Here is a 27167-nt window from a genome sequence, read left to right on the forward strand (position 1 = left end):
CTGCCGCACCTCGACTGGCTCACCGCGAGACTCACACCTGCAGACGGATTCTCGTAAGTACACTACCTATCCCACAATTCTTGTGAATTGTCAGATAACAATCTAACATATAAAATATGATTTTATGTATGTGATGGAAGTATCGAATTTTGGTACTCTATCTGACAGCCTTTACACTTGTAAATATTCCAGACATTACCCCTCAACTGTTCTGAAACTCATCGGAACTTACTCCAGACTGCAGATGATTTAAACTATTATTTCGAATTCACGAGCTGTTGCCCGCGACTTTGTCCGCGTGGTATTGGAAAACATACGAACTATATAAATTACAAAAAGCTACGTATCCGTCGGGAACCGGACATTTCATCCATCTAAACTTTCGCATTTATAATATAAGTAAGATTAAATTAGATTGTGAGTTACTGATCTTCATCCCATGTGTAGGAGTATAAGAAACATAGCGGAACTTGACGAGCAGTCAGAAGCACTGATGTCGGAGGAGCCGACGTAGCGGACTGCAGTACTGAATGCTTAATACAAGCACGTTTGACGCAACACACCTATTTCGTAATTCCTATACATGTCACGATATAATATGCACGTTTTGACTACGTTTTTATAGGGAATACTAATTCAAACCAAATCTATAACTCCTAAACTACCTAATAATGTTCAGTCAAAATAGCAGGTCCTTCGAGCCGGATGAAATACATGTCAGTCACACATTTTAATCAAAAATACCAAATAAAAGGAGACATAATTATCTAGAATTTAGTCTAGTTTTCAGTTTATTGAATATTAATTTTTCTATCAAAACTGGCCTGTTATTTCGTGACCACTCTAGTCTAATACAAAATTTAGCATTTACGTAAACAGTAAACTAAGAGAAAATGGCGCCCTATCTGTAAAGCACCGAGATTTATTTTGCTTGGCACAATATTAGTTTAATTAAAACATGCAGATAGGTAACCAATCGTTAACCATTAACGTATAAATAATCATTCCAATACATTCTATTCTTTATATCTTTTATTATCTAAATTGTTTAATGTTTTGTTGGATTTATTAAAAAAAAACTTTATTCTTTATATGAAAACTTATGTATTTTATTTTATATATTAAGTATTAGCGAATCCTAAATATTGTGTTGCAATCTTACTTAAATTAACCTTAATTTCTCATATATTTAGGAAAATTTAATGTTTTTCTACCACTGACACAGAAAATATATAAATTATTTTTTTTTGTTCATACAGACATGGTAATCTAAATTTAATTTACATTAATTTTTTCGATGTTGTCAATAACCATCTTTGAAAGTAAAAAAGAAAATAGATTTGTTTTTATTTCTTGTTAACATATAGGACAATCATTGTACTATTTCTCTGTGCCTTTTCCATCTATTAATCAATAAGTAATTAATTAGAGTTAATAGTACAGACACGAACACGCTGGTATACGTGATGTAGGACACATTCTGACTTGTAAACAATACTATCATCTATGTTATAAACAAAATTGCGACAAAAAAAACTACCCAAATCATGTTTTGACTAAAAAAAATAATTTCATAACATTATCTTAAGAAAACAATTACAAATAATTTTAATGAACAAATGCATGTTGTTAAAACAGTCTTATAGGTTATTTTTTGACTGTAGAGAATTGTACATAAACTATGAGAATACTCTTTAGTATTACCAAATTAATCTTTTATTTTTCCCATGTGTTTTCAAAATGTGAATCGCTTATTTGGTATGAGATTTTATGTATTGTGTCTTCTTTAGTGTCCATACATTCATTTATTATTAAAATTGACTACATAAGATAAGATCTCATTCAATAATGTAGACTATACTCTCTCTAGGTCTTAGCTGCGTAAAAAAACAATGTTAATATCAGTATTGTATAAAATGATATATTTTAATATTGACTACGTCAAACAAATCGCAATAGATTTTGTATTATCTAATTCATTCTTTATTGTAATTCATAATTTAAAACAAATAAAAAACAATGTATAAATGTGGTTAATTATTTATCTATGTTTTCTAATTATTTAATGTTATATCTGTAGTTCAACCTTTATAAATCTCCTGCAAAAGTTATAGGTAAGTAACAGTTGTAAACAAACTACGTATTTCCTTTTTAGTGTTACAAAGATATTTTCGTAAGGTGTACAAAAATTAGTCCATTTCGCCCGCGTACGTGTCATGAATTGCAAAACGAGAAGCTTTTGATATCCGGGGAAAATTTTCGAATGATACACAGAATATCTCTCGAAGATTTCTTTTTTTTTATGAAAGATACGGTTATATGTAATTTCTAGCTCCGCTGAGGGCGGTTTGCGATTGCGATTTGAGGGTCTCTGTTTCTCCAATTGTACGCACTGGCATTGAACTTTTGTTAGATGCCTGGGAATTTTTTCCATTATGGCAACACGAAACTACGCTATATTGCTTTGGTCACCGAGTTGATATTTTTTTTAGATGAACGGGAAGAAGCTAGAAAACCTGTAAATAAAAACCTATAAATTCAGGTTTGCATTTTTACTTTTACGTTTTGTGTTATCTGCTCATATTCTATAATCTACACCTACACACTCAGATTATTTATCCTATGCAACTCTATGGTATAACCTAAATCTTTTTGTAAATGTAAAATAAAAACAATTTGTTGAAAATTATAAACACAACTATGTAAAAATGTCTCACGTAATAAAGACCAGCTTTAAGCAGATTACACCTGTAACAAGGTATTTGTATAGTTGTGTAAAAAATTCACATTTGCAAAATGTTCGATTTTCCAGCAATAAAGTTACTACTAACAATGATATTTATAAGAATTTTACTGACTGGGAGACTCTAAATACAAAGAAGAAAATTAGTAAGCCCATGAAAGCATACCTAGAGAGAGCTAAAGAACATGATGAATTCATGAAAAAACAGCAGTTTGAATACAATATTGGTAAAAGACACCTAGCAAACATGATGGGTGAAGACCCTGAGACTTTTACACAAAAAGACGTTGATCGAGCTATCGAGTACTTGTTCCCCAGCGGAATATATGATCCAGCTGCTCGTCCTCTCATGAAACCGCCAGAAGAAGTATTTCCGGCACGAAAAGCCGCGGAATTTGATGAAGCTGGTAGACCACATCACTTTCTGTTTTATACTGGCAAACCTAATTTCTTTAAACTACTCTATGATGCTGCGGAAAACATTCAGCTCTTACAGCAGTTTGAAGATAAAGTTATAAGAAAGAAAGCAACTCCGGATCCAAATGGAACATTGGATTTAAACTCTACATTTTGGTTAACAAAAGATCAATTGGAACAACTTTTAGTAGAAAAACTTACTGATTTGGAATATGATAATTTCAAACTAGTAATGGAGAGGCTTGTAGCGCTGCCTTATTCATACAGATTTAAAGATTTCATTGAAAAATACAGAAAATCATTAACCTCACAGAAATTTTCTTTAGAAATTCCTAAACCAAGCTATGATGATCAAGGTCGAGCATGTGTTACAACTTATGAATGTTTAAGAAAAAAAGCTAGAGGTGATGTTACCATACGTTCACCAGGAACTGGACTAATAACTATAAACGGCAAAGATTTAACATACTTTGAAGACATTCAATCAAGGGAACAGGTTATATTTCCTCTAATATTTACTGGATTAGAGAACAAAGTGGATATTGAGTGTAATGTTGAGGGTGGGGGACCTTCTGGACAAGCTGGGGCTATCAGATGGGGCATTGCTTGGGGACTCCGCAGCTTTGTTGACAAAAATATGTTGGAGGCCATGCAAGTGGCTGGTTTGCTAACCAGAGATCATCGAAGGCGGGAACGTAAGAAGCCAGGACAACCTGGTGCTAGAAAGAAGCCTACTTGGAAGAGAAGATAATCTTTCAATTATTTTATTCTAGTAATTATATTAACACCTGAAAGGGATATTTGTCTATCAATGTATTTAGTTGAAGTTAAAAAAAATAAACAAGCTAGTGTTGGTGTAGATTTATTTTAATTAATTTATCTTCTTTTTCTAATATCTTTTTTCATAGATTTTTGTCTGCCACCAATTTTCTTTTGGAACATTTGGTTCTTTCTTTCTTTATTATATATTCTTTTCTTCATAACGGTTTTAAGACCTCTTCTTTCCTTTTTCACTTCACTTTCTTCAAACTTGTTAAAGAACAGTAATCCCTCTGCAAAATTTACAATGTACAATTACTATTTCTCGAGAATTAAGTTATTTATTAATTTTCTAGTAATAAACATTAAAAACATTACCTCTAAGTCTGGAATCATCCTTAGAGAAAAATAAGTTTTCTCTCCAAACTGCTTTGACCTGCTTTTCCTCTGGCACCTGGATTTCTTTCTGTTTATCTTGCCCTTCATCTTCAGAATCAGAAGAATCATACACAAATGGATTTCTTTCACCAGTGTCAAGTGGGTTTCTTGATTTCTTTTCTTTTTCTTTTGGTAGGTTTAAAGGTATATAGTCTGCACTTTCTTCTACAACTTCTACACAAAAAATACAAGAACACATAATATTTGCAAGCACTTACAAATTAGGATAAAATCATTGACATTCCTACCTTTATCATTTTCTTTATTACCAAATAAATCACGTAAACTAAATTTAGTTGGTTGAACAAGAGCTTCTTTTAATGTGTCACTGACTGAGTAAAATTGTTCCTTTGAAACTTCTACATTTTCTACAACTGTGGGTGCTAGTGGAGGCTCTACTGGTATCTCCTTGGATTTTTTTGCTTTCTTTGCTTTTTTTGGTACTTCTTGTGTAGTCGCTGGTGCTAAGAATTTAGCATGTTCTGGATGCATTGGATCATACCTTAACATACCAAGCTTAGGTCTGAAATATAAATAAAAAAATAGTGAAAACCACTTCAGCTAAGCTTATTACAACTAAATATTGCTGGTCCATCAATATTTAAAAAAAATCACTGTAGTCACTTACTTTGTTTTCTGGAGATGCTCAGAATTATGAGTTTTTATAGTAACACCAAGGACATCTTGTAAAATATTTAGTTGTTTAGATTTCTCATCAACTTGGCCAACATCAACTCTGTCATCACCTGTAGTAGCTTTTTCTTCATTATTTTCATCATCAGACTGATCATCAATAAACCTTTCATCTAATGTGAACCGCTTGTCAGATTTATATCTAGATTGTAAATCTAAAATCTGGAATAAACAAGAATAACTAAAACTTTGAAGTAAAATTTTTATGCCACTAAATGTTATGTATGAAAATTAATTGACAAACAATTCTGTGGCACTTCAAGTAACTTACCTTTTGTCCTTTTTTCCCTTCAAATTGTTTCTTTATTTCAAAAGTTACTTCGGAATCACTTTCTTCATCATCAAACAATATATTCTTTCCATTTTTAGGTTTGTTATTAATATTATCTTGATAAGTTGAAGTGTTCTTATCTATGTTACCGTCTTCATCATCAGAAAATATAACTTTCTTATTTGGTACTTTATCCTGGAAAGGTATTAACAATAATGCTATGAATGTTTTATTTTAATTATGACATTTTTCCATTGCAGTTACAGCAGTATTACTTACAATTCCAACCAATCCCGTTTTAATTATATTCTTTTTCTCTTTAAACTCTTGCCTCTTTCTTTTCAATGATTCTAATCTTTTCTGATCTGAACTTAACTTTTTATCATCTCCAATATTTTCATTTATATTATTAGACTGAAAATCAGTACTTTTGTTGTTCTTGAATGCTTTTGGATTTTTATACAATTGGTTATCATTTGTCCATGTTTCATCAATTTTCCTTTTCGGTGGATTTAGTCTTGTACCTAAGTTAATTGTAGGATTCTCTTTATTTGTATGGCTTACAGTCTCTTTCTAAAAATATTATTACACATTAGTACATTTTGAACAATACAAACCTAGTAACTTATAACAATTTCTTCTTATTTTGCTTACCTTTTCTTCTTTTTTACTAGCTTGTTCTCTTTCCCGCTGAAGTCTTTCTAAGAAACTTTCCCTTGCTCGGGTTACATACAATCTTTGTCCATTAAAATCTACATCAGCTATTTTCTTTATGCCTTAAAACATTTAAAATTATTTCATCAGTATTGTGAATAGCGTATAAATAATAAACACTACAATTATAACACCTACAAGACTCAACCTCATAATTCGAAGCAGACAAAGTTAAAAATGCAAAACGCTTTTCGTCATTCTCAGCTCCAGGTTTTTGTTTTATATCCAAATTGATAATTTCTCCATAGCTTGTGAAGGCTTCACGTAAATCATTTTCACTTAAACTTTTGGGGATATTTCCCACAAACAAACGAGTATGGAACGACATACCCTGTAAGATATTAATTATTTATATTCTCTTAAATTAAATAGGGTTAAATAAAAGTAAATAAACCCAAAAACATGCGGTATTCCCGCATGCTAATCTGTCAATGTCATAATCGTAATGACAGATGCGCGTCAAGGAATATGTAGTGTTGCCTGCTGTAAATTACGGTTTTAACAAGGGGAAAGCCAAACAAGAATTAAGTTAGATTAGGCTATCATATTTCATTGACACTTCCTATGTAGAAACTTTATAAAGTCAAATGTTTTACCTTTATTTAACACTGGAAAATATGCCCTATTGAGTGAGCAATCCAGTTTAAGTATTGTGTATATATTTGTAATACCCTTAGTTTTAGATAAAGGTAATATAAAAACTGATACATGAGTGTGTAGTAGAATATTCTTAGCAGCTTAACGCAACTTTGGATCAAGTCGGATGCGTTTTCGTTTACTAAACGAGTCCAATTTACTAATATTTAGTATTAAAAATAAGAAAATAAAAAATGATATGTAAAACTTTATAATTTATTCCATTTTACAAAAAGAATGTTAATTATTATTTATATATTAGTATTTACAATATAATATCCAATAGATTGGACATATTTGGAGAATAAAGTCAACATTATTTCAACATAAAGACAAGCAAAATACATACGAAATTTCAATATTGGTCTTAATAGACAAATCTCAAAAAGAACACATAAAAGGCTTATTCTATATTAAAGCTTATTGTCTACAACTTTGTGAACAAAATGGTAAGACTTCAGACCATTGCTTATTAAGGGTTACCATTTTGTTACTCTCTTTTTTCTCGGCCTCAAAGATCGAACAGATATATTTAATTCAGAGACATCAGATTGTATTGTTGAAGAAGTTAAATCAGAAGTTTTTAATAATTTCGTCTTCTGTCGCGTCATCCTGTGACTAATGAGAGCGGTTTTAAGATTATCCTTAGCATTTAAATCGTTTATTGAATTATTCGCTCTTCTGTTTGCTCTTAACCATCTTCCTGATACATTAGAAACATTATTATCGAGTTCCGGTGAATTATTCTGCTTTTGAATTTCCTTCGGTTTTTTCAATTTACCATTTTTATCTTGATCACATTTAGTTGGCGTTCTTTTTGTAGCTGTTAGTTTAGTTTTATTTATGGGAGAATTAACTTTTACATTGTCATCTTTTTTGATCCCTGAAAAATTGAAAATATAGTTGAAATTGAATTATTACATACATTTTTTTACAAATTAATAGACATGATGTTTTTATTATTAATATCTGCTTATCTAAAAGAAATAAATATCCAATTTTAATTATGCACTAGTCTTTTTTCCCTAATTGTTAAAAATCATAACAAATTTTAAACTTTGTTACAAAAAAGTTTATTTCATTACTTACTTTTATTAGTTATTGGCTTGTTATTTTTACTATCTAGTTCTGTAGACTGACTGACTAACTTTAGTCCAGTGACATTTGTATTTGTGTTCAATCTTTGACATTTTATGATCATAATCCGCTTGCCTTCAATATTTTCTTTATTACTGCCATCTACAAGGTACAATTTTTTATTGAATACCAAATTCATTCTAGCCTTTATTTACTAGTAGTAACAAATAAGGGTTTATCAGTAAAACATATTCAAAGCTTAAACTCCATTCAACGCAAAACTTAAGTCTAAAATTATAACAGAATGTTGAATTGAAATAAAAAATTATTAAATCTTTTAACAAACAGACATATTGTGATTCCATTAGTTTAAGCAAACAAATAAGCCACATTCCAACAAAAATTAAAGAGTGGGCAGAAGTAAAAAGTGAAACAAATCTACAAAATAATACCATTATATGAAATTTTGGATGGATGGATTTGTGTCACAACTTATTTCTAAAACAGCTTAATGGATTTAGATAGGCAAAGATAAAGACACAGACTATTTACAATTTTTTTTATTCGACATGGACAAAGTAACTGACAAAAGCTAGTAAAAGTGTATAAATAATTGTATTGCAAAATATAAACTTACTTTCTTCAATAGCTGTTAAATTTGTTTTACAAATTCCTGATTTATTTGATAGATCCAGTTCACTCTCAAAGTCCGTGTCCCAAATAGACTTTGGGTTATTAGCAGGTTTTATAATAGCATCAACCTTTTGACTTGTTTTGTTAACATGTTTAGTTTTAGTATTAACTACGCCATTTTTATTTTCAAATTTCTCTTCTTTATTAACTCCTGTAACATTAATATTTGTAGAAAATTATAACCATGAATTTGTAGTCGTATTATTGAAATAAAAAATGTTTTGATACAAGTATTTCCTAAGATTAAGGACCTGTCCCACCAAATTGTAAATTGTCGGATAACAATCTAACATGTAAAGTATGTGATGAAAATAACGGGTTTTGTTCCCTTTTTTAAACATCATTTTTAAGCTAACTGAGCCTCTATTAGCCAGTGGTGGGACAGGCCTTTAGCGAGATAAAATGTTTTCATGTTTTGACCAATGCACTCATAACACAAGCTGCAGTTGTAGATTATGTAAATATTTAAATAAAAACTATGTGAAATTTATCATATGGTGTGTAACAAAATATTTACACTAATGTACTGTCGATTTAGATTTTTTAAACGACTTTCCAAAAGACGGAGGTACTCAATTAATCTGTATGTTTTTTTTTATGATAAAGTAATTACTATTTGTCAACATGCAATGCCAATAGGAACTCTAAATTTTCTCACTGAGGCATAACATTTTAACTTACTTTTTTTAGCTGTAAGTGTTGTATCTATTTTACTTGCTTTTGTAGCTTGAGGTAAAATACCACAACTTTCAAGGTCACTCTCAAAGTCAGTGTCCCAAATTGACTTTTGATAATTGTTAGCAACTGTTTTATTTACATCAATGTTGACAAACTTTGAGTTATTCTTTTTCGTTCTAGAATTAACTGGAACATTTGTGCTTTCACAATTTTCTTCATTATTAATATCTGTAAAAGTATAAGATTATAGTAATCCAGCTGTTGCTAGCGACTTTGCCCGGTAAGAATTAAAAAAATACCAAAAATAGCCTATATTACTCGCAGAAAAATAACCTTTCTAAGGGTGAAAGAATTTTTGAAATCGGCCCAGTAGCTTTTTTAGTTATTTCAATACAGACAAAAACCCAAAAATACGAATCTCCTCTTTATATTATTAGTATTGATATGTATTATTTTACAACGATATTTAATATTTACATTTAGAATATTGAACAGGCTGGATATCAGAAGCTATCAATAGGTAGAGAATTTTTAAAATTACATGGATTTTGTGACTTGGTGAATTTTTAAAATAATATGTTGTTTATAAAAATTTACCACAATAAGGTATCATGCTTTAAAAACAAAATTAAATCAATCATAGAATCTGTTAGGTAAGCTTTACTTACTTTTCTTAGCTGTAGCATTATTTGTTTTGCTGTTTCCTGCTTTTTTAGGCAAAATTCCATAACTTTCTAAATCACTCTCAAAGTCCGTATCCCAAATTGATTGCTGACAATTATTTGCAACATTTTTAATTGCATCGACCTTTAGACATTTTGTAGTATTTTTGGCTGAAGCATTAACTGCAATACTTTTGTTATTTTCATTTTTATTAGTATCTAAAATGAAATGTTATGGAGTTCCCATTACTAGAACATGTTAGGTATTAAATACAAAAACTTACGACTTTAGTACTTACGTTGATTAACAGTAGCCTTACTTCTTTGACAATTGTTAAGTTTATAAGGCAAAAATACATTATTTTCCCAGTCACTCTCTATGTCAGTATCCCAGAATGACTTTTGATTTGTTTTTGTAGCATTTTCATTGCCATCTACAAAAGAAAAAAATAAGTATAGCATTAAATCTATTAGAATTAATCTAAAGGTCATTTTTAAAGAAAATCTTAAACCCTGTGTTTTTACTCCTGTAAAATTGTATATCATACTAATATTATAACTAATACTATGAATGCGAAAGTTTGGATGGATGGATGGATGGATGGATGGATGGATAGATGGATGGATGTTTGTTAGAGTTTGTAGCCTAAACTGCTGAACGGATTTTGATGAAATTTAGTATAGATGTGGAAGATAGTGTGGAAGAACACATAGGCTACTCACTTTTGTTTTTGTTATCCCATGCGGACAGAGTCGAGGGGGAAAGCTAGTAGTACATACACTTTCATTAAGTTTTTGTCTAATAAATAAAAAAAATACAAACCTTTTATTACATTACTATCGGTTTCACTTGTTTTATGTTTCTGCGATATTTCAACATTGGATGTTAAAATGTTTTGAGGGTTTTCATTAGAATTTCTTTTCTGATTGTTTTCATTAACAAGTATTTCCTCATCGGTATAAGTTTCGCTGCCATCCTCAGCGTTGCATGTTGACAAAACCGAATCAATATCCCATTTTGCACAATCACCTTCACTTTTTCTATTCCCAGAGTCAGTTTTATTTGTTGTTGAGTTTATTAAACTCATTTGCTCCACTGGAACTATTTTGTGAAGAAGATTCAATAGGTTATTGTTATCTTCTGCTACATCACGACTCAGACAAGACTGTGAAGATGCTAATTTTCGTGGTTTCGTTTTCTCTTTATTACTCACATATTTATTTACTAGGGGACTACTTTGAGGTGTGTCAATCTTGGCCTCAATTACATCAAGTTTTTGTGTAAACAATTTCCGTTTAATAAAACTAGGCCTTTTGGATATGTCATTAGTATTCACAGATTCATTATTGTTGCTGTTTCTTTTATCCAAATTATCAATATCATCTGATACTTTCGTAGATTCATGAATATTCTCTTTACGTATTGGAGATAAAGTATTTATTACTGTTTCATTAATTATAGAAACTGGTTGAGCAGATTTAGATATTAATATTTCAGGTTGCGCTTTCTTCTTTTTAAGCTTGCCTAATTTTGTTACAGGTATCTGTGGTCTTGCAAAGTCAAAATCATTCTTAGCATTATTTACAGGGTTTAAATTTTCTGGTTTTTTAGGTGTACCAGTTTTCATCTGTTTGGATGCCTTTGGATTATCCTCTTGTTCATTAGAATCAATAGTTCTTTTACGAGAAGCTGTCCGTGTCTTATCTGCGCCTTTGTTTGTTGGTACTGAAAATATTTCTTCATCACTGTTATTTTCAGTTATATCTCTTGAACATTGTCTTATAAGATCAGGTACTTGATTTTTGTTAGAATTACAGGATTTTGTTTCTGTTAGTGTAGGTCCATTAGAACTAGAAAACCTTTGTGTAGGTAAAAGAAACCCTTTTTTAAATCTGTCTTTTAATAAGAAAGAATTTTCTTTACTAGTGTTTGTACACATTTTGCTTGCTGTGGTTGCAACAATTGTTGTATCTTCATTTATGTTCTGGTCCCGGTTAATATCAAGTATATTTGTATAATCATTTTCTATGCAAGGTTGGTGTAGATTATTTTTAATTTTACCATTTGTATCTTTTGGTTTACAGATTTTAGGGGATATGCTATGTTCACTATTGGAAGATGATTCACTTGCCATTTCCCCTAAGTCTTCTATGGATCGCCGTCTTCTTACTTTATTCATTAGGATCCTACGGTTCCGCATATACTCCAGTCTCTTTCTTGACTTATTCTTTAAGAATTTATAACATGCAGCTTTTAACAGTTTTTGATCATACTTGTTAAAGTGTTCATTTTTTAATGCAACCACTATATCAGAAGCAGTAACACTTGCAGTTGAATCTGAAATTAAGACGATAATTAAATATTTAAACTTAAAATATTATAGAATAAAATCTAGTAACTTGATTATAATTTAGTTGAAAAATTGATAAAATTTTTTATCATTTATGACACAAAAAAAATTAAGGCAATAACATTCAATAGTAATCTTAGTACGATAATAAAATTGTTATTCCCGGGTTATTTTTATGATTCTTAAATAAAGCATTATCCTCACACAATCGCCAAATTAATAATATTAACTCTGTTGCATTCATTTAAAGAACATTCATCCTAAGTTTGCTACAAAGTCTAAAGTTTATAATGATAAACACGTACCTAAACTCCGTACGGAAGCAGGTGAACGGTTTCCACGATTGTAAACAGACTGATGAGAACCTATATGACTTCGTGTGGATAAACTACGATTGTAAGGGCGACTGAAATGGGAAACATTATATGCGGACATTGGAGAAGTCTCTCTTCTATAATATAAACTTCGTTGACCATTATTTCCGTGACCATATTTTGGTCGGTTTACATTCCCGGGCAGCATTTGCATTGTTGAAGATGGAAGGCTAATAGTTTCAAAATCTATATTTGGACCCTTCGCACGGATTGCCTGTAATGATAACATTTCTAGTAAATAATCAATTTCAATAAATCAACTTGGCACATCAACACAAACAATATATTTACCATTCCCTCGTTTGCAAAACTATATTGATAACTTTCTAACAAGTCGTCATCACTGTCGGTCATTTTAATAATTTATTCACACACAAAGTAGCACATTAACACTTCTGTTTATTTTCAATTTATTCGAAAAGGGACATATTTCAATAATAGCATCAAGTAGCGACAAGCGTCGGAATTTTTTGATTTGTTTGGTTTAATTTTGATAATTCAACGTAACGGTTGACACCATAGAGTCAAGAGCAAAATAACCACAGACAATTAGAAAGTGACAGCGTAGGGCTGTTCGTAAGAACAGGATCTATACTTTTCCGGTAGAAAAAATAAACCGATAAAAAGGTACGTTGGAAATAATTTAATGTTTAAGTCGTTAATCAAATACATTATTTAACAGTCCTAATTTTTTTTTATTTAAGAGGAAATATGGCGTTATGCTTGATTCGTTTGGGCAGGCACAAATTGTATGGATTTACTGGCGCTAGTTTGTGTTCACATTATGCCAGTTAAATACCAGTCAAAATATTATGCGCTACTATCACTGTGCACCAAGCAACCACAAATAGTACTATACTTAACAAACGAAATATCTCAGCAGTGTTTGTATTATTTCTTTTTAACATTATATTTAAATGTTAAGTTTTTTTCGAATCAGCACATAACATCCAGTAGGATTCTAGCCTTACCTTTTGTTAAGATATCATCTTACCTTCTATAACATTACTATAGTGGTGCTATTGACCAAGTGTAAAATAGCATTAAGATATTGTCAGTGCCACCGGGCTACCTTAGCGATTGTTCTGATTGTATTTGCATAAATAGAGTTTTAATCTTCTTCCATCCTTATACAAAGACGTTTTACCATGGTGATAAAGGCAGCCTTGTTGAAGTTGAATGTGTATTTAAAATAAAAAACAAATGTAGTTTTAATGAAGTTACTTTATTGATAAGACTGACAATCTTAAAACTGGAGGCTTTGTTCATGTCTGCAGTTAAGGCAATTTATCTATGCCACAAGTAAATAAATTATTTATCTATAAGTCAACCAGCAAATAACATCTCCTATTGCCAACAAGTCGTTTGAATCTCCACAATATAATTGCTCCTCTAAATTAACATAATCTGGATATTAAAATATTTCTAATGTTAGATATATTAGTGCTAGTCTACATTCAGTTACCAAAAGTTAGGAAACACAAATGATACTTTCCTCTTTAATGTTTTATTTTACTTTTTATTATTACTCTAATGCCAGCCAATTCATAACGAAACTATTCCATGACAATTAGTACATTCGGTGGAATATATTTCGTTCAGATCTAATTTATAATCACTTGTATGAACATTTTAGTACCAAATATGTTTTCAGTCAATTTCGACATCATAACAGAAACAAGTAACATTAAATCTCTTCCATATTTAACAACCTATTAAATGCACGTTTATATCCGGACCAGTGGCCCAAAAATAATATATGTCACATAGTTTATGCACCAAATTCAATAACCTCCACATTAAAGGCGTCAGAAGCAAGATTCTTCTTCAAAACATAAAGAACATAGAAAGAAATCAGTCGAAAGATAATGCTCCCAAATAAAAAAGGAATGTACTTAGATATGACACAGCCCTATCTGTTAAGACGAACTTTACATTTGTTTTACTGCACGAATAAAAAGAAATTAATTAAAAATACTCAACTTGTTTTGATATTTACAAAAAAATAATCAAATGTCAGTGACACATAAAAGATAAACAATTATCAAATCATAGTAAAAAGTATTGAGTCAATGTAGGAAAGCTGAATTTAAAAAAAAAACTCTAATTAAAAAAGTACGAATTTACGATATAGATATATGTTTGATTAAGTGATACATATAGGAACTTCAGTATAAGTCTAATAAATTTTCGGGCCACTGTCTCCATATTTATTTAGCCTACATGTACCTTACGACTCATTGGCTGTGAAATTCTAAGCACTTGATACTGTTTATTATAAAGCGATATAATTTCAAGTTTAATATACAAAGAGCACTATGTTTACGATGTTCAGTACTCGTCCTCCTCCGGCGGATGAGGGTTTTCACCGTCCAGCTCCTCGGGAGGCGCAAAACCGTCCTAGAAATAAAATTTTACTAATAAAATGAATTAGTATTTACAGCAGTAATAGAATGAAATAATACCTTAAATCCAGAGGTCGGCAACCTTTTGTACAAATAATTTTGCTTACAAGTTGACACTAATCGAGTCATGAAATGAACCCAATGTGACATAGTTTCTATTGGTCACAAAAAAAATAATGGCATTTTTTTTAATTTCCTAGTTTTTTCGGCCGATTCCGAAAAATGCTCGACTAGGAGATATATTGCTAGTATGCATAATTTTTTTCGTAAAATAAATATACTAAACAGATTCTAACCACTAGTATTAGTAGATTATAAAGGCATTATTAAGTAAAACAAGTTTGTAACATATGTAATGGACATTTAAGGCGATCAGAGGCAAGAGAAACCTACCTTGACCACAATACCTTATTAAGTGTAAGGCCTACAACTTTTTTTATGTAGGCTAAAAAAATACTTATATCTCCTTTTATGGTATGTTTGCCTTTTTTATTCTGTTCATAATCTTATAATGCATTCTATAATTTTTATTGATAGAGATGACAATTGAAATAAATTAAATGATAAATGTTCAATATATATGGACTATTAGCTTTCGTTCGCGACTTCGCCCGCGTGGAATTAAGTAAGTAAGTAAGTAAGCTGATAGCTAGAGGCGCAGATGCTGTATTTTATCAGCGATTACAGATTGTGGTATGTGTATGGCAAAATTAAATTTTGTACACAGGTTGAATTTTACTGACCTATTTCTATAACATAAGCAAGTTTCAAACTAAAGCTGTCATTAGACTCACCTCAGTTGCATATAAGATATCCAATATTTTCGTTATAATGGGAGCAGTTTGTTGTTCTTCCATCTCTTGACAGATGACCTCTATGTCTCGAAGCTTACCAAAGTAGAAATCTCGTTCCTTCTCCAGACCCTCAACGGTTGCTTTTAATTCATTGAGCTGGGAATATAGAACAATTATGACTATTTTAAAATGTCTTTACTATTATCGTGGGCGTTGCTACTAGGGCATAATTGTAGAATTAAAAAAAAAAACGCTTCGAAATTACTAGTAGCCCCTTGTTAGACTATGATACAAAATAAAGAAGATATGTTTATAATAGTTTAAAATCAGTGAATGTGTTGCCATAAATTGTTTAAATCCATTATTTTAACTACATATTTATTTATCAATTAGTTTAATACATAAGTCAATAATTTTTTTTTAACTTACCTGAATGTTCAAATCATCAATGGCTTTAGAATCTCCTTTTGAATTCTGTATTCTTGCCAAATTAACGGGCGGCGACCGCACTGTGCTGTTGGTCTTGCCAACTGTTAAATGGAGAAAATATCATAAATTACGACTGACCTGAACTGAAGAAGCTTAAGTAATTAATTAATAATATTTCTATTAATTGCTTTAACAATGGTGCAACTCAATATTTTACATTTTTAAAAGGTCAGAGCAAAAATTTAATTTGGATTCTCACAAGAATTGAATAAATTAAAATTTGTTAATAATAAAATGTAACAATAAAGCAATTTTCTTATATTAGGATAGGGTTTAATACAGTTATAAAATATTGTGCAAGACTTCATTCAATGTGTATTTGGATTGGTAGCAAATGAAAAATAAGCCAACATAAAAGATGGAGGGAAAGAAAAAAAACAATCATAATAAAAATGAAAACTAAAAAGTTATGTTAAAAACAAATAAAAAAAAACTGTGAATAGTAGTGCGCCAAATCTAACAAGTTTGTGACTAGTTTTAATAGTGCAATTAATGGTCATAGTTTACAAAAATATATCTATATAATTATTAATTTCATCAAGCAATGGTTCCAAGGATTCCAATCTAAGAGAATAATTTATAAATTTAATTTAATAAGCTGTCAGAATAAAGCGTTACGTGGGTTGAAAGAATTAAAGAAACACATAGTACTACTGGTTTGGGGTCTAGCGGCGACTTTGGCGATGGGCGCCGCCGGTTTCTTGACGTTGGAGGCGCGCGGCGCGGCGGAGCCCCCGTGCCCCATGGGTAGGCCCTCGCGCTGCGCCACCGCGTCATATTCCATGCCGCCGTAATTGGCATCGAAAAATTTCTTGAACCATTGCAAGAATTCAAAGTTGTCTTGAAATCTACCCTTTACCAGTTTGTCAATGGGTACTATCTACAAAAGAAAAAACATAATGGAAAGATAAAATAAAAGGAAAGTCGAGATGTTTTCTATGATGAGTGCTGTTGTGCAGGGAATGGGATACCGAAGTGTCTCGTATATAGAAATACATTGCAATTTGTTTGCGGCACAATGTATTTCTAAATATGATATTAAATATTTCGGCTGATGCATACTGCCGGAGTGGTGTAGGGGCGCAGCCCTGCGAGCGCGAGGCGGAGGCGCGGCGGCTGCGCACAGCGGCACACCGCTATCGCACGCTCCGGACCCGATCGTGAAACCCCCTCTAACATCGAAGGCGTCGTATTCCCGACCGTCATAATTTGCATCGAAAAACTTTTTAAACCACTGTAAGAACTCAAAATTGTCTTGAAACCTCCCCTTTATTAACTTGTCCACAGGTATTACCTACAAAATTACACAGGGAAATGTTGAATCATGTTGAGTCACAACTTATATGAATTTATGCTTGCATATTTAGCAGTTAATTTGAATTTCACTCTTATCACAAGACTGCAAGTAAATATTCAACTCACACATTCAAGGTACAAAAAGTTTGTACTTTGTACTAAAATCATTGATTGTTGCAAGTGAATACATAAATTTACAACTTTTTTAGTATTCACCACATTAAGGGACATATTGTAGCATATTAACAAAAGACAGAATTCGTTTTCATGTTCTATTTTGAAAGTTCATATTTACATCATGTTTAGTTTCTACAATGGTTTGTATTGATATTGCACAATTTATTACAATAGAATATTAATAATCCAGGAAAATTTAATATAGCAATATAGTAACAACAACAACAGCAACAGGATGTCCTATAGGTAGATTAACAGGAAAATTATTACAGCCCTTACAGCAAACAGAAATTATATTTGAAATTTATATAGGAGGGTATTTTTAAATAAACATGAAATTACTTAAGAATTTACTGGTTTAACTATTTTATGCTATATCTACTTCAGTAGATACCAGATTCATCTGGTAATGTCAAACATGGTCCATATTTTTAAATAATGACTAGCTTTCGCCCGCGACTTCGTCCGCGTGTATTAAAAAAAAACAAAAGTGAGTAGCCTTTGTGTTCTTCCAGACTATCCTCTACATGTGTACTAAATTTCTTCTAAAACTGTTTAGCCGTTTAGGCTACAAACTCTAACAAACATCTATCCATCCATCCATCTAAACTTTCGCATTTATAATATTAGCATGAAGTATGATTATAAAATGTCTAACAAATTCATTTTTTAACCTCAGTGAAAATAATATATTCTATCTTCACTATACTAATACTTATTAGATCAATGTTTGTGAATTTATGTTTACTAACATGTTTTCATAAGAGACGAACATATTTTAAAAATAATAATAAATTAATGTAAATTAAATGTTACATGACTCTAAAATGTCTTGCACTAGTATACTAACATAACATATACTAATGCATAATTCATATTGCATTATATTTTTTGCAATAATATAGAGATTAAAATATATTTCAATATTTTAACATCATAAATAAATACCATATTTATTTAATCAAAGATATTATTAACAACATTAGTGCTATAAAGCTTTTAATTTTTAATTCAAAGTAATTATTCAATTACTTTTCATTATAGGTCCCACTTAAATTTACATATTGAACACAGGCAGTGAATTTAAGCAGGAGTGTTGAAACTTGTAGTCCGACAATTAAAAAAACTGCAATTATAACAGAGAATATTGTACATATTGTCCTAACATTTTGATGCCTACATTAGTAATAAAGTATCTAAGTAAAACTACTCTATGAGCCAGAAACAATTATTTTCCTTACCTTGTCAACACCCATTTTTTTGAAAGCGGCCTGTAATATTTTAAAGTTCTGAATATATTCATGTTCCAAATTGGTCTTGAATTTGATCCTTTTGATAGGTACACTACCGGGGAACAGCATATCCATGAATTGACAATAAGCGGCGCCTGTGCATAGCTCTTCTATTTTAGCAAAATTTGATTGTAAGCAGTCGTTAACCCACGCCAACATATCATGCCGTGATAGATTTTCAGAGGTAACATTAGTTGAATATACGTTCACTGCCATTTTTTATATTGCTTTGCCCGCAGTTTCTAAAAAAACACAAGATATTTTAGTAAGTCAACCATTTGAAGACATTATAAGACACCGACACCTTCGAAGCAAAAAAAAGAAAGCCGTTCTAAAAATAGGTCGTACCACCAAGATGAAATGTTTAGTTAATAAAATAACATAATTTAATTGTACCGTAGGAACTGAACAATAATCCCGGTGTTTTACTGATACGAAATGTTGCCAAAAAGACTACTTTTTCGTTTTAATCAACGCGGCGGATGTGGGAATGACAGAAGTCGACTCATCAAAAATCTCTGTCTACACTTTTGAAGGTATAATACGTGTAAATACTTTCTTTTTATTTATGAACAATTTACCAACCTTAAATGTGTAGGCGAATTATTGTTAATGTCCACTTATATCTTTTTTGTGAACAATGCGGCCAAAGCGGTGTTTTTTTTTCCGAAATTACTCGCCGTCGAACTATTACTCATAGACAAGGAATATTTTTCCAAAGCATCATCTCAATAGTGATTGAGTAAAACGGTATCGGTTTAACGGTAATTAAGAAAGTGTTTTATAAAAGTTTTTGGATAAAATCTTTAGTTTAGTTATTGATGATTTTACATCTGCTAAAATGTGATTGTACAAAATTGTACAATATTGTAATAACTCCGATTACATCTTCAATACTTTTTTTCATTTATGTGGGGTCCTACAAAAAGAACTGCCCCTTTCTGTTCCAGCCTAATAAACTTCCATCCCATACTTTTCTTATAAGAATATGGTGGGGCAGCAAAAGAGGGCTAGGATTTGGCTTTGGTTAGGCATATTTGTCAGGCGAAATATGGAAACTGTTTCACTTCACGGCTGTCTCCTGTATTAACGTAGCACGACTGCTATCGTGCAACAACTAAAGCCGCTATGCACTATACAACCGTGGGAACCATAAGGAGCCTTTCTCCACAAATGCTGGTAATGTTTATTTGTAGTGTAGCTTCGGCAGCACTAGGAATCATAGTTCTTTGCTTCTAAAAACAACACATTTAATTTCTTTAAACAGTTACCAAGTAGATTTTGAAGTTTATTTATTCTTTGATATCGTGCGAACAACATGTCAAGAAGTGTTACTGTCACTGTCAGTGTCATTGCCTAATGTCAACATTCACCTTGTTATAATCAAGATCAAGGATCCAGTTTTAAATACATAAACAATGACTTTATCCTATTCAAATTTTGTTCATCGCAGCGGGCAGTGGTATTATGCATTTCCAAGTGATTGCAGTTTTCAAGCTTACGTTTTAAATGTAAAAAAGATACCAAAAAGCTATATAACTTAATTTTAGCATTACTTTGTGCGAAATAGTGTTATCATTTAATTGAAGTCGTATTTAGTTGCAAATAAAATTGCTATAATGACGCAAAATGACGATGGGCCTAACGAAACAAATTCAAATATCAACACAGATTGTGTGAATTCTAATAACAATAAATACAAAATTACAATGGAGTTGCCCTTGTTTTTTACTATGATGGCACTTTCACTTTCTGGTAAACTTTTTTTTATTATAATTGATAGTAATTGAATTTACAATATTGTGCGAAATTTCAAGAACAATATATAAATTTTAAGGTGCTGTAACAAGAAACATAATCTTGTATCGTACATGTGTGCATTCATTAAATCACAGCAAGAATGAATGTGAAGGTTTTCTTTCTCCATCAAAAGCGAATGTCACACAGCATTTGGAGGAAGAAGTACAGAAGTATGAGGCATTTGTGTCTATGGTACGGATAACATTTGAATCCATAGCACCTGCTATACTTTCTTTATTTCTTGGTGTATGGTCAGATACCCATGGACGCAAACCTTTAGTTGTGTGGCCTCTCTTTGGTGAGTTACTTTTTAAAATCTACATTTATGTATAATTATTATAGAAGTTGTTTTATACAAGATTATTAAGAAACTTTTACTGATTCTAAATGTAAAACCATACAACTGTAGCTTATAATATATTTCTTAAGTGGAGCATAAAAATTATTTTATGCTATGCAAATCTCTTTTCTTTAGGAAAAGCTGTTGATGCATGAATAGAATTATTTTCTAGGTATGTGTATAAGTGGAGCATTGACAGTTATCTATAGTATGATGGATTTCATGGGACCCTGGTGGTATATTCTGACAGTCATTCCTACATCATTTCTGGGAGGCTATACATCACTATTCACTGGCGCATTTTGTTATGTCAGTGACATCACATCAATAGAAAAAAGGTCTTTTAGGTAAGTACCGCTATAAACTGGTGCTGAAAGAAATAGAGGGGTCAGCAGCATCAACTAATTTATTGCCATTACAAAGAACACAATAAAATAAAGGTATTATGACATTTTGATTACTGAATTCCAACTAAACAAGTATAAACCAAGACAAACTTATTCAATATTGCTCAAACATTTTAATTTAAAACTTGTATTCTCATCTTTACTAATATTATAAAGAGGAAAGATTTATATTCTTGTATGTATTGAAATAACTCAAAGACTACTTGGCTGATTTTAAAAAATTCTTTCCCAATTAAAAAGCTATGTTATAAGGGAGTAATATTGGCTGTATTTTTTTAATAAGCAAAATCTATTTTGCTTATACTCAGTTTATTCTTAAGTTTAACTTTATACAGCATTTATTTGTAAAGCTGTACTAAGAATCTAATACAAAATAAAAAGAGATCATAAACATAATTTCCGTAACACACAAGCTAATAACAAGAACTCCAAGAATTATGGAAATAAACAACAATGGATATAAACTCTTCTCAGTTGACTATAGGTATATACATATAACTTTGTTACATGTTTATTTAGATTTATATTATAATTTATATTGTATATTATTATAATAGCTAGATTTTTTTGTGTTAAACCAAAAGTGTGCTTATGGAAATGCTTTTACCAATAAGTGCATAAACTTGCTATAAATAAAGATTTTTTATTGTAGGATGACTTTAGTGGAAACTGCAGTCTCAATTGGCAGTGTTATTGGAGCAATGGCTAGTTCATATGTCTTGAGAGCTGTTGGTATTGTGTACCTTTTGTTGATAGCGGCAACACTTTATGTATTTGCCTATGTATTTACTATAGTGTTCCTGAAGGAATCATTACAGGGTGCAGTTGAGGTAATTATTTTTAGAATTCACAACATATTTAATGTGCATTTAGGACTTAAATAAGAATGTTCACCTTTCAATAAGTTCCCACAGTCAAAAGATTGTTACAATTAATTAAATATCATACATAAGAAAAGAATATCTTGATGTAAATTTGCATAAATTATTTAAATGACATTATATTGTTTAACTGAATTAAATATATTTATATTTATTTATTTACAATTGGAAGCGAACATAACACATGTATTTTTATTTCTTATTTTATTATCTTTATATCTGTTCCAGGGCAATTTACTATCTGTATTAGATTTCTCTCTTATAAAGGAGATGGGTAAAAAATGTTTCAAGAAGCGACCTAATCATGGACGTGCTCAAATTCTTTTGCTGACATTTGCAAACAGTCTTTCCATATTCATAATGATGGGACTAATGAATTTAGAATACAATTACACAAGGACCAAACTTCATTGGGCTGTTAAGGAGTATACAACATTTTCAGCTGTGAACACAACAATTACATTCCTTGGGTCTTTAATTGGTGTTATTTTGGTACAAAAGTTACTAAGAATCAGCGATTTGTTATTCTCAATGTTTGCCTTCTTATCTTCAACTGTGGAATATCTCATAAAGACATTTGCAGTAACAACATGGTTTATGTACTTGGGTAAGTTTAATTTTTCTTTCAATCACATTTAAATGTTGTATCCTTTGATACCATCATTATTGATACAGCTAAATAAAAAACCTTGGTAATAATAAACCTGGCAGTTGTGTCCAAATGTATGAAATAAAAACAAAGAAATATAATTACATACAAAAATTGTCTTTATTCTGTTAGCAAAAGATATACATTTGAATGCTATGTTGTGTAGGTACTTTGTCTCGATTGTATAATTTTAGCGTTGTGCGGTCATGAACTCACGAATGTGTCATTTTATATTCAACAAAATTATCGAGTGATGTAAAATTAATGAGCTTAATGTGAAACGATTCTTTAAATTCAGACCCTAATAAATAAAACTATAAATACACATATAAGTAATGATAATTGATAATAACAGCTGGCTAACAAGTGATGTATACCAGATGGCAATCTCTTATCCGTCAGTATCCACTGCCTAAAGTGCAGCAATGTATTGTTGTCTCTGTTTGTTCAGAGAGAATGAACCAGACAACAATAGTTTGTGTACAGTCACCTACATAAATATGTATACACTTACCAAGCTATAGAAACTTGTATACACTTTCAAAAATATGTAGAGTGTGTCTGTTCGTATACTTTCGACCATGAATACACTATGATGGATATATATGCATATTTTTAAAGCCAAAAGACTGTACAAGTTTTTGTAAATGTTTGCATATTAATGTATCTGACTGTACATATGTTTCTGATAAACTCTTTTTTAATTACATCCTATGACCTCAATAAGCCTTTTGCTGATGCACATTATTCTATATTCGAATAACGGCCGAACCTCCATCGTCCATATTATGTTCTAAACCGGTTAAATACGAAAATAACTATATGCTCCATCGAAATCCGACTCTGAAGGACAATGCATGAAAAATATCGCGATTTTTTTGTCCTACATAATGTTTACGTAAGCTGCGACGGTTTTGAGGGTAGATTTTAATGGCTTTAAAACCCAAAAACGAATTCTTAAAACAAAACGATTTTAAAAACAAACTTTTCAAACATAAGATAGTATGAGTTCTTTTTTTATTACAATATGTTTATTGATTTAGGTATACCTTAAATTATATTTAGAAGCTTTTTATAGTAATGTGTTTTTCTTTGCTAAATTTATAGGTGCCGGAGTATCAATGTTCAAGGGTCTTTCGTCTCCATTAATCAGGTCGATGTTGACAAAGATGTTACCACCTGATGACATCGCGAAAGTGTTCGCTCTGATGTGTGCTATCGAAGGCGTAGCACCTTTGGTGTCTCCAGCCATATTCAGCTCTCTATACGCATATACTATCAAGTCATTCCCCGGAGCGATCTATATACTGAGCAGCGCTATTACAGGACTATGCGTTGCTTTATTAGGGTAAGTGTATGGTGCTGTATAGATTACTAAAACGATACTAAAAAGATATGCATTCCAGTATGTGCTGCAATGTTATTAAAGCGCTGTAAATTGCAGCGAGTTTTAATGTGTTTTGTAATTCATTATTCGGTCATTAGTAAATGGGTATTGTACATACTTACTAATATTATAAATGCGAAAGTTTAGATGGATGGATGTTTGTTAGAGTTTGTAGCCTAAACGGCTGTACGTATTTTAATGAAATTTGATATAGATGTAGAGGATAATCTAGAAGAACACATAGGCTAGTCACTTTTGTTTTTATTTAATTTCACTCGGACGGAGTCGCGGGCGAAAACTAGTAAGTAATAATGCAAACCTTGAGATATTTTTAGCGTTAAATATCTATCAATCCGGAAAACGAGAATGGGAATAAAAAAAATTCAAGTGCAACAAGTTTAAATCTTAAGAAACTCTTTGCCAATTATGAGAAAATAAAGTAACAAGTTGATACGTTTTAATATGTTAATAATACTAAAGTACTATTAACGTAATACCTAAACTAGACATATTAAATAGACTGGACGTTGATTATAAATTCAATTTATGAAACTAGTTTTAGCGTTTGTCAGACGAAATGTAAAATTAAAATATTTTATTCGATTAGATTCAATAGAATTTCCAAAGGTTATGTTTTGTTACTAATAAAAATTACCAAAGTTATTAGCGAGCGTGATTAGAATCGTATTGCGAAATCGAACCTGCAAGTAAACCGTAAACATAACTATAAGATAATTTGCAATTACATTTGTGCTTACATAAAAACAATGAAGTACAACAGGTATGGGCAGCCAGCAACAGCGGATCCAGGGATGGGGTCATGGGGGTTATGACCCTCCCTGAGCTGGTTGGACAAGAGCTTGACAAAATATATTTACATATTTTGTCAAGCTCTTGACTTGACCACGACTATGTGACCCCCCCTGGCACCAAAGCTGGATCCGCCCTTGGCAACCAGCAGGTGTTGAGGACCAAAGTTTAGCGTGCAAATATGTTCGTGGGCCGCAACTCTAAATAATTTGATGATTGCGCCTCACTGCACTCCCTGAGTATAATGTATTTTTTCAAAATCTCTCGCGGTCCGGATCATATGTTACAGCAGGCCGGTTGTTGCCTATATATAAAAAACAATATCGTACGCTTTCAAATCCTATAATCTCATCAAAAAATGTTCAGATTGAATTTTATGAAATGTAACTTGACTTTACTAATGACAAAACGTACGAGTCAATGCAATTTGTAATTAAATCATTGTTATTGAGGCATATTCCATATTGTAGCTTATCTATTGTTAACAATGACAAAGCTCAGTTACGTGCATTACGATAAACGTCCATGTTTACACATTTTATAGAAATATTGAGATAAGTGCATATTCAATAACAGACTTCAACACAATCTGTTGATTAGATAAATTCTTTATCATTTCTTTATGTAATGGGTAAATTAAAATGGCGAATTATTAATTGTTATAATAATTATATGGAAATAGTATACAATTTTATTCATAAGAAAGTAAAAAAACTTATGCTAATTGAACTAAGAAAATACAAAATATACTTGTTCAGTATACCTTATCAGGGAACTGGTTGACCTTTTGATTGGACAAGAAACATGTTTTTTTTTTTACTTTTGGATTATTTGGCTTTATTACTGTTTTTCATTTATTGAGAGTATTTATAAAGTGATTTAAATAAAAAAAATAGTTTTTGTATACATTTTTCTACATTATGAATGTCTTTATTCCAGAATCGTGCAATACTTTATATGGAAAGGTGGATCACAAACCAGTTTCCAACAACTGGAAGAAGAAGAAGAATGAACCCTAATTATAAAACTTTTATATGGTGCTTTTACTTAACTTTCTTTAATTCAATTGTCACAAAAAACACTTATTTTCGGTAAGCGTTTAGTTTAAGGTTTAACATATTTTTTGGACTTAAAAGAAAAAATCTTTATCTATCTTTGTATTCCTAGGAGTTGCCAGTGTGAATATTTTTTTTATGTTATTTCGACTAACAATGTTTACATGTAAATAGCCCTTGTTTCGATATTGTATAATATATGTAGTTGATTTTACGATTTAAAATTTTACTCTTTTACGTTTTTATAAAAAAAAATTAAACAAACATTGCAATACAAAAATGATATCGTAAGCTTTACATTTTGTACTTTTTTATTAAATCTAGTCATCTTTGCAAACTAAACATGTATGCTAGAACTCTGTCAAGAGTTTTAAAAAACTTTTATGCAAAATGTTACCATAGTGTAAGTTTCTACCTGCTAGAAAACAGCGAAAATTGTAATTGGATTATAGTTTGATAAAAACAAATACCAGCAGCAAGCAGCTGAATTCTGAAGTGCAATATAATATGCTTATATATTTAGTAGTAAAACTACTGTCGCTATCTTTTCGCTTATATTTTTCCAAAAAGTTACCGTTAACTATATCTTTGTATTGTGTAACAGAAAAAGTATATTTACAGTTTTATAGATGCATTAAGTTATAATGTAATATTTCTGAAATATTTTGTACCAATTTGAAGTATGTATTTTAATACAAATGTAATTAACAGCTAATGTGTTGTATTATGTGAACATTTGCCTTTAATCATCTTCCCTACCTTATCCTACTTCCGTAGGATCGGCGCACCGGGTTTTCGTCGATAACTTTATCATCCATTATGTCTCTCTTCTCTCCCTCTCCCTCCTTTCTTACTCACACCTTTTACACAATCCATCCG

General features: G+C 31.0%; 5 protein-coding genes across 8 annotated transcripts; 2 read left to right on the forward strand and 3 right to left on the reverse strand.

Annotated features, from left to right (window-relative positions):
• The first annotated feature begins 2609 nt into the window (after positions 1–2609).
• On the forward strand, positions 2610–4031 carry LOC106102461 (28S ribosomal protein S9, mitochondrial). The gene has a single exon (XM_013281950.1). The coding sequence runs from the start codon at positions 2709–2711 to the stop codon at positions 3909–3911; it is 1203 nt and encodes a 400-aa protein (XP_013137404.1). The 5' UTR covers positions 2610–2708; the 3' UTR covers positions 3912–4031.
• On the reverse strand, positions 3967–6446 carry LOC106102460 (probable RNA-binding protein CG14230). Its single transcript, XM_013281949.1, has 8 exons — positions 6174–6446; positions 5976–6097; positions 5601–5894; positions 5322–5516; positions 4986–5212; positions 4606–4880; positions 4298–4531; positions 3967–4212 (listed from the first exon to the last, which is right to left on the reverse strand). Exons 1-8 carry the CDS (start codon positions 6361–6363, stop codon positions 4037–4039), a joined length of 1713 nt encoding a protein of 570 aa, XP_013137403.1. The 5' UTR covers positions 6364–6446; the 3' UTR covers positions 3967–4036.
• A 494-nt stretch (positions 6447–6940) lies between these two features.
• Positions 6941–13036, reverse strand: LOC106102510 (GATA zinc finger domain-containing protein 7-like). Its single transcript, XM_013282017.1, has 9 exons — positions 12798–13036; positions 12438–12720; positions 10605–12119; positions 10081–10215; positions 9788–10000; positions 9123–9347; positions 8386–8592; positions 7761–7910; positions 6941–7554 (listed from the first exon to the last, which is right to left on the reverse strand). Exons 1-9 carry the CDS (start codon positions 12858–12860, stop codon positions 7151–7153), a joined length of 3195 nt encoding a protein of 1064 aa, XP_013137471.1. The 5' UTR covers positions 12861–13036; the 3' UTR covers positions 6941–7150.
• A 676-nt stretch (positions 13037–13712) lies between these two features.
• LOC106102369 (microtubule-associated protein RP/EB family member 1) lies at positions 13713–19673 on the reverse strand. Of its 4 annotated transcripts, none has more exons than XM_013281818.1 (6): positions 19545–19673; positions 18909–19201; positions 17257–17488; positions 16135–16235; positions 15706–15861; positions 13713–14906 (listed from the first exon to the last, which is right to left on the reverse strand). In XM_013281818.1, exons 2-6 carry the CDS (start codon positions 19173–19175, stop codon positions 14838–14840), a joined length of 825 nt encoding a protein of 274 aa, XP_013137272.1. In that variant the 5' UTR covers positions 19176–19201; positions 19545–19673; the 3' UTR covers positions 13713–14837. The 4 variants fall into 4 exon arrangements, with proteins under 4 accessions (XP_013137272.1, XP_013137276.1, XP_013137275.1 ...); XM_013281822.1 differs by lacking the exon at positions 17257–17488 and adding an exon at positions 16849–17074 and having other exon boundaries at positions 19545–19672; XM_013281821.1 differs by lacking the exon at positions 17257–17488 and adding an exon at positions 16846–17074 and having other exon boundaries at positions 19545–19672.
• Positions 19674–20330: 657 nt separating this feature from the next.
• On the forward strand, positions 20331–26478 carry LOC106102367 (proton-coupled folate transporter-like). The gene is made up of 7 exons (XM_013281816.1): positions 20331–20714; positions 20797–21057; positions 21272–21446; positions 22159–22336; positions 22616–22994; positions 24144–24384; positions 26173–26478. The coding sequence occupies exons 1-7, from the start codon at positions 20579–20581 to the stop codon at positions 26243–26245; spliced, it is 1443 nt and encodes a 480-aa protein (XP_013137270.1). The 5' UTR covers positions 20331–20578; the 3' UTR covers positions 26246–26478.
• The last annotated feature ends 689 nt before the right edge of the window (positions 26479–27167 follow it).

Source organism: Papilio polytes, unplaced genomic scaffold (assembly GCF_000836215.1).
Source record: "Papilio polytes unplaced genomic scaffold, Ppol_1.0 DF823923.1, whole genome shotgun sequence".
In the NCBI taxonomy this organism is placed as follows: Eukaryota; Metazoa; Arthropoda; class Insecta; order Lepidoptera; family Papilionidae; genus Papilio; species Papilio polytes.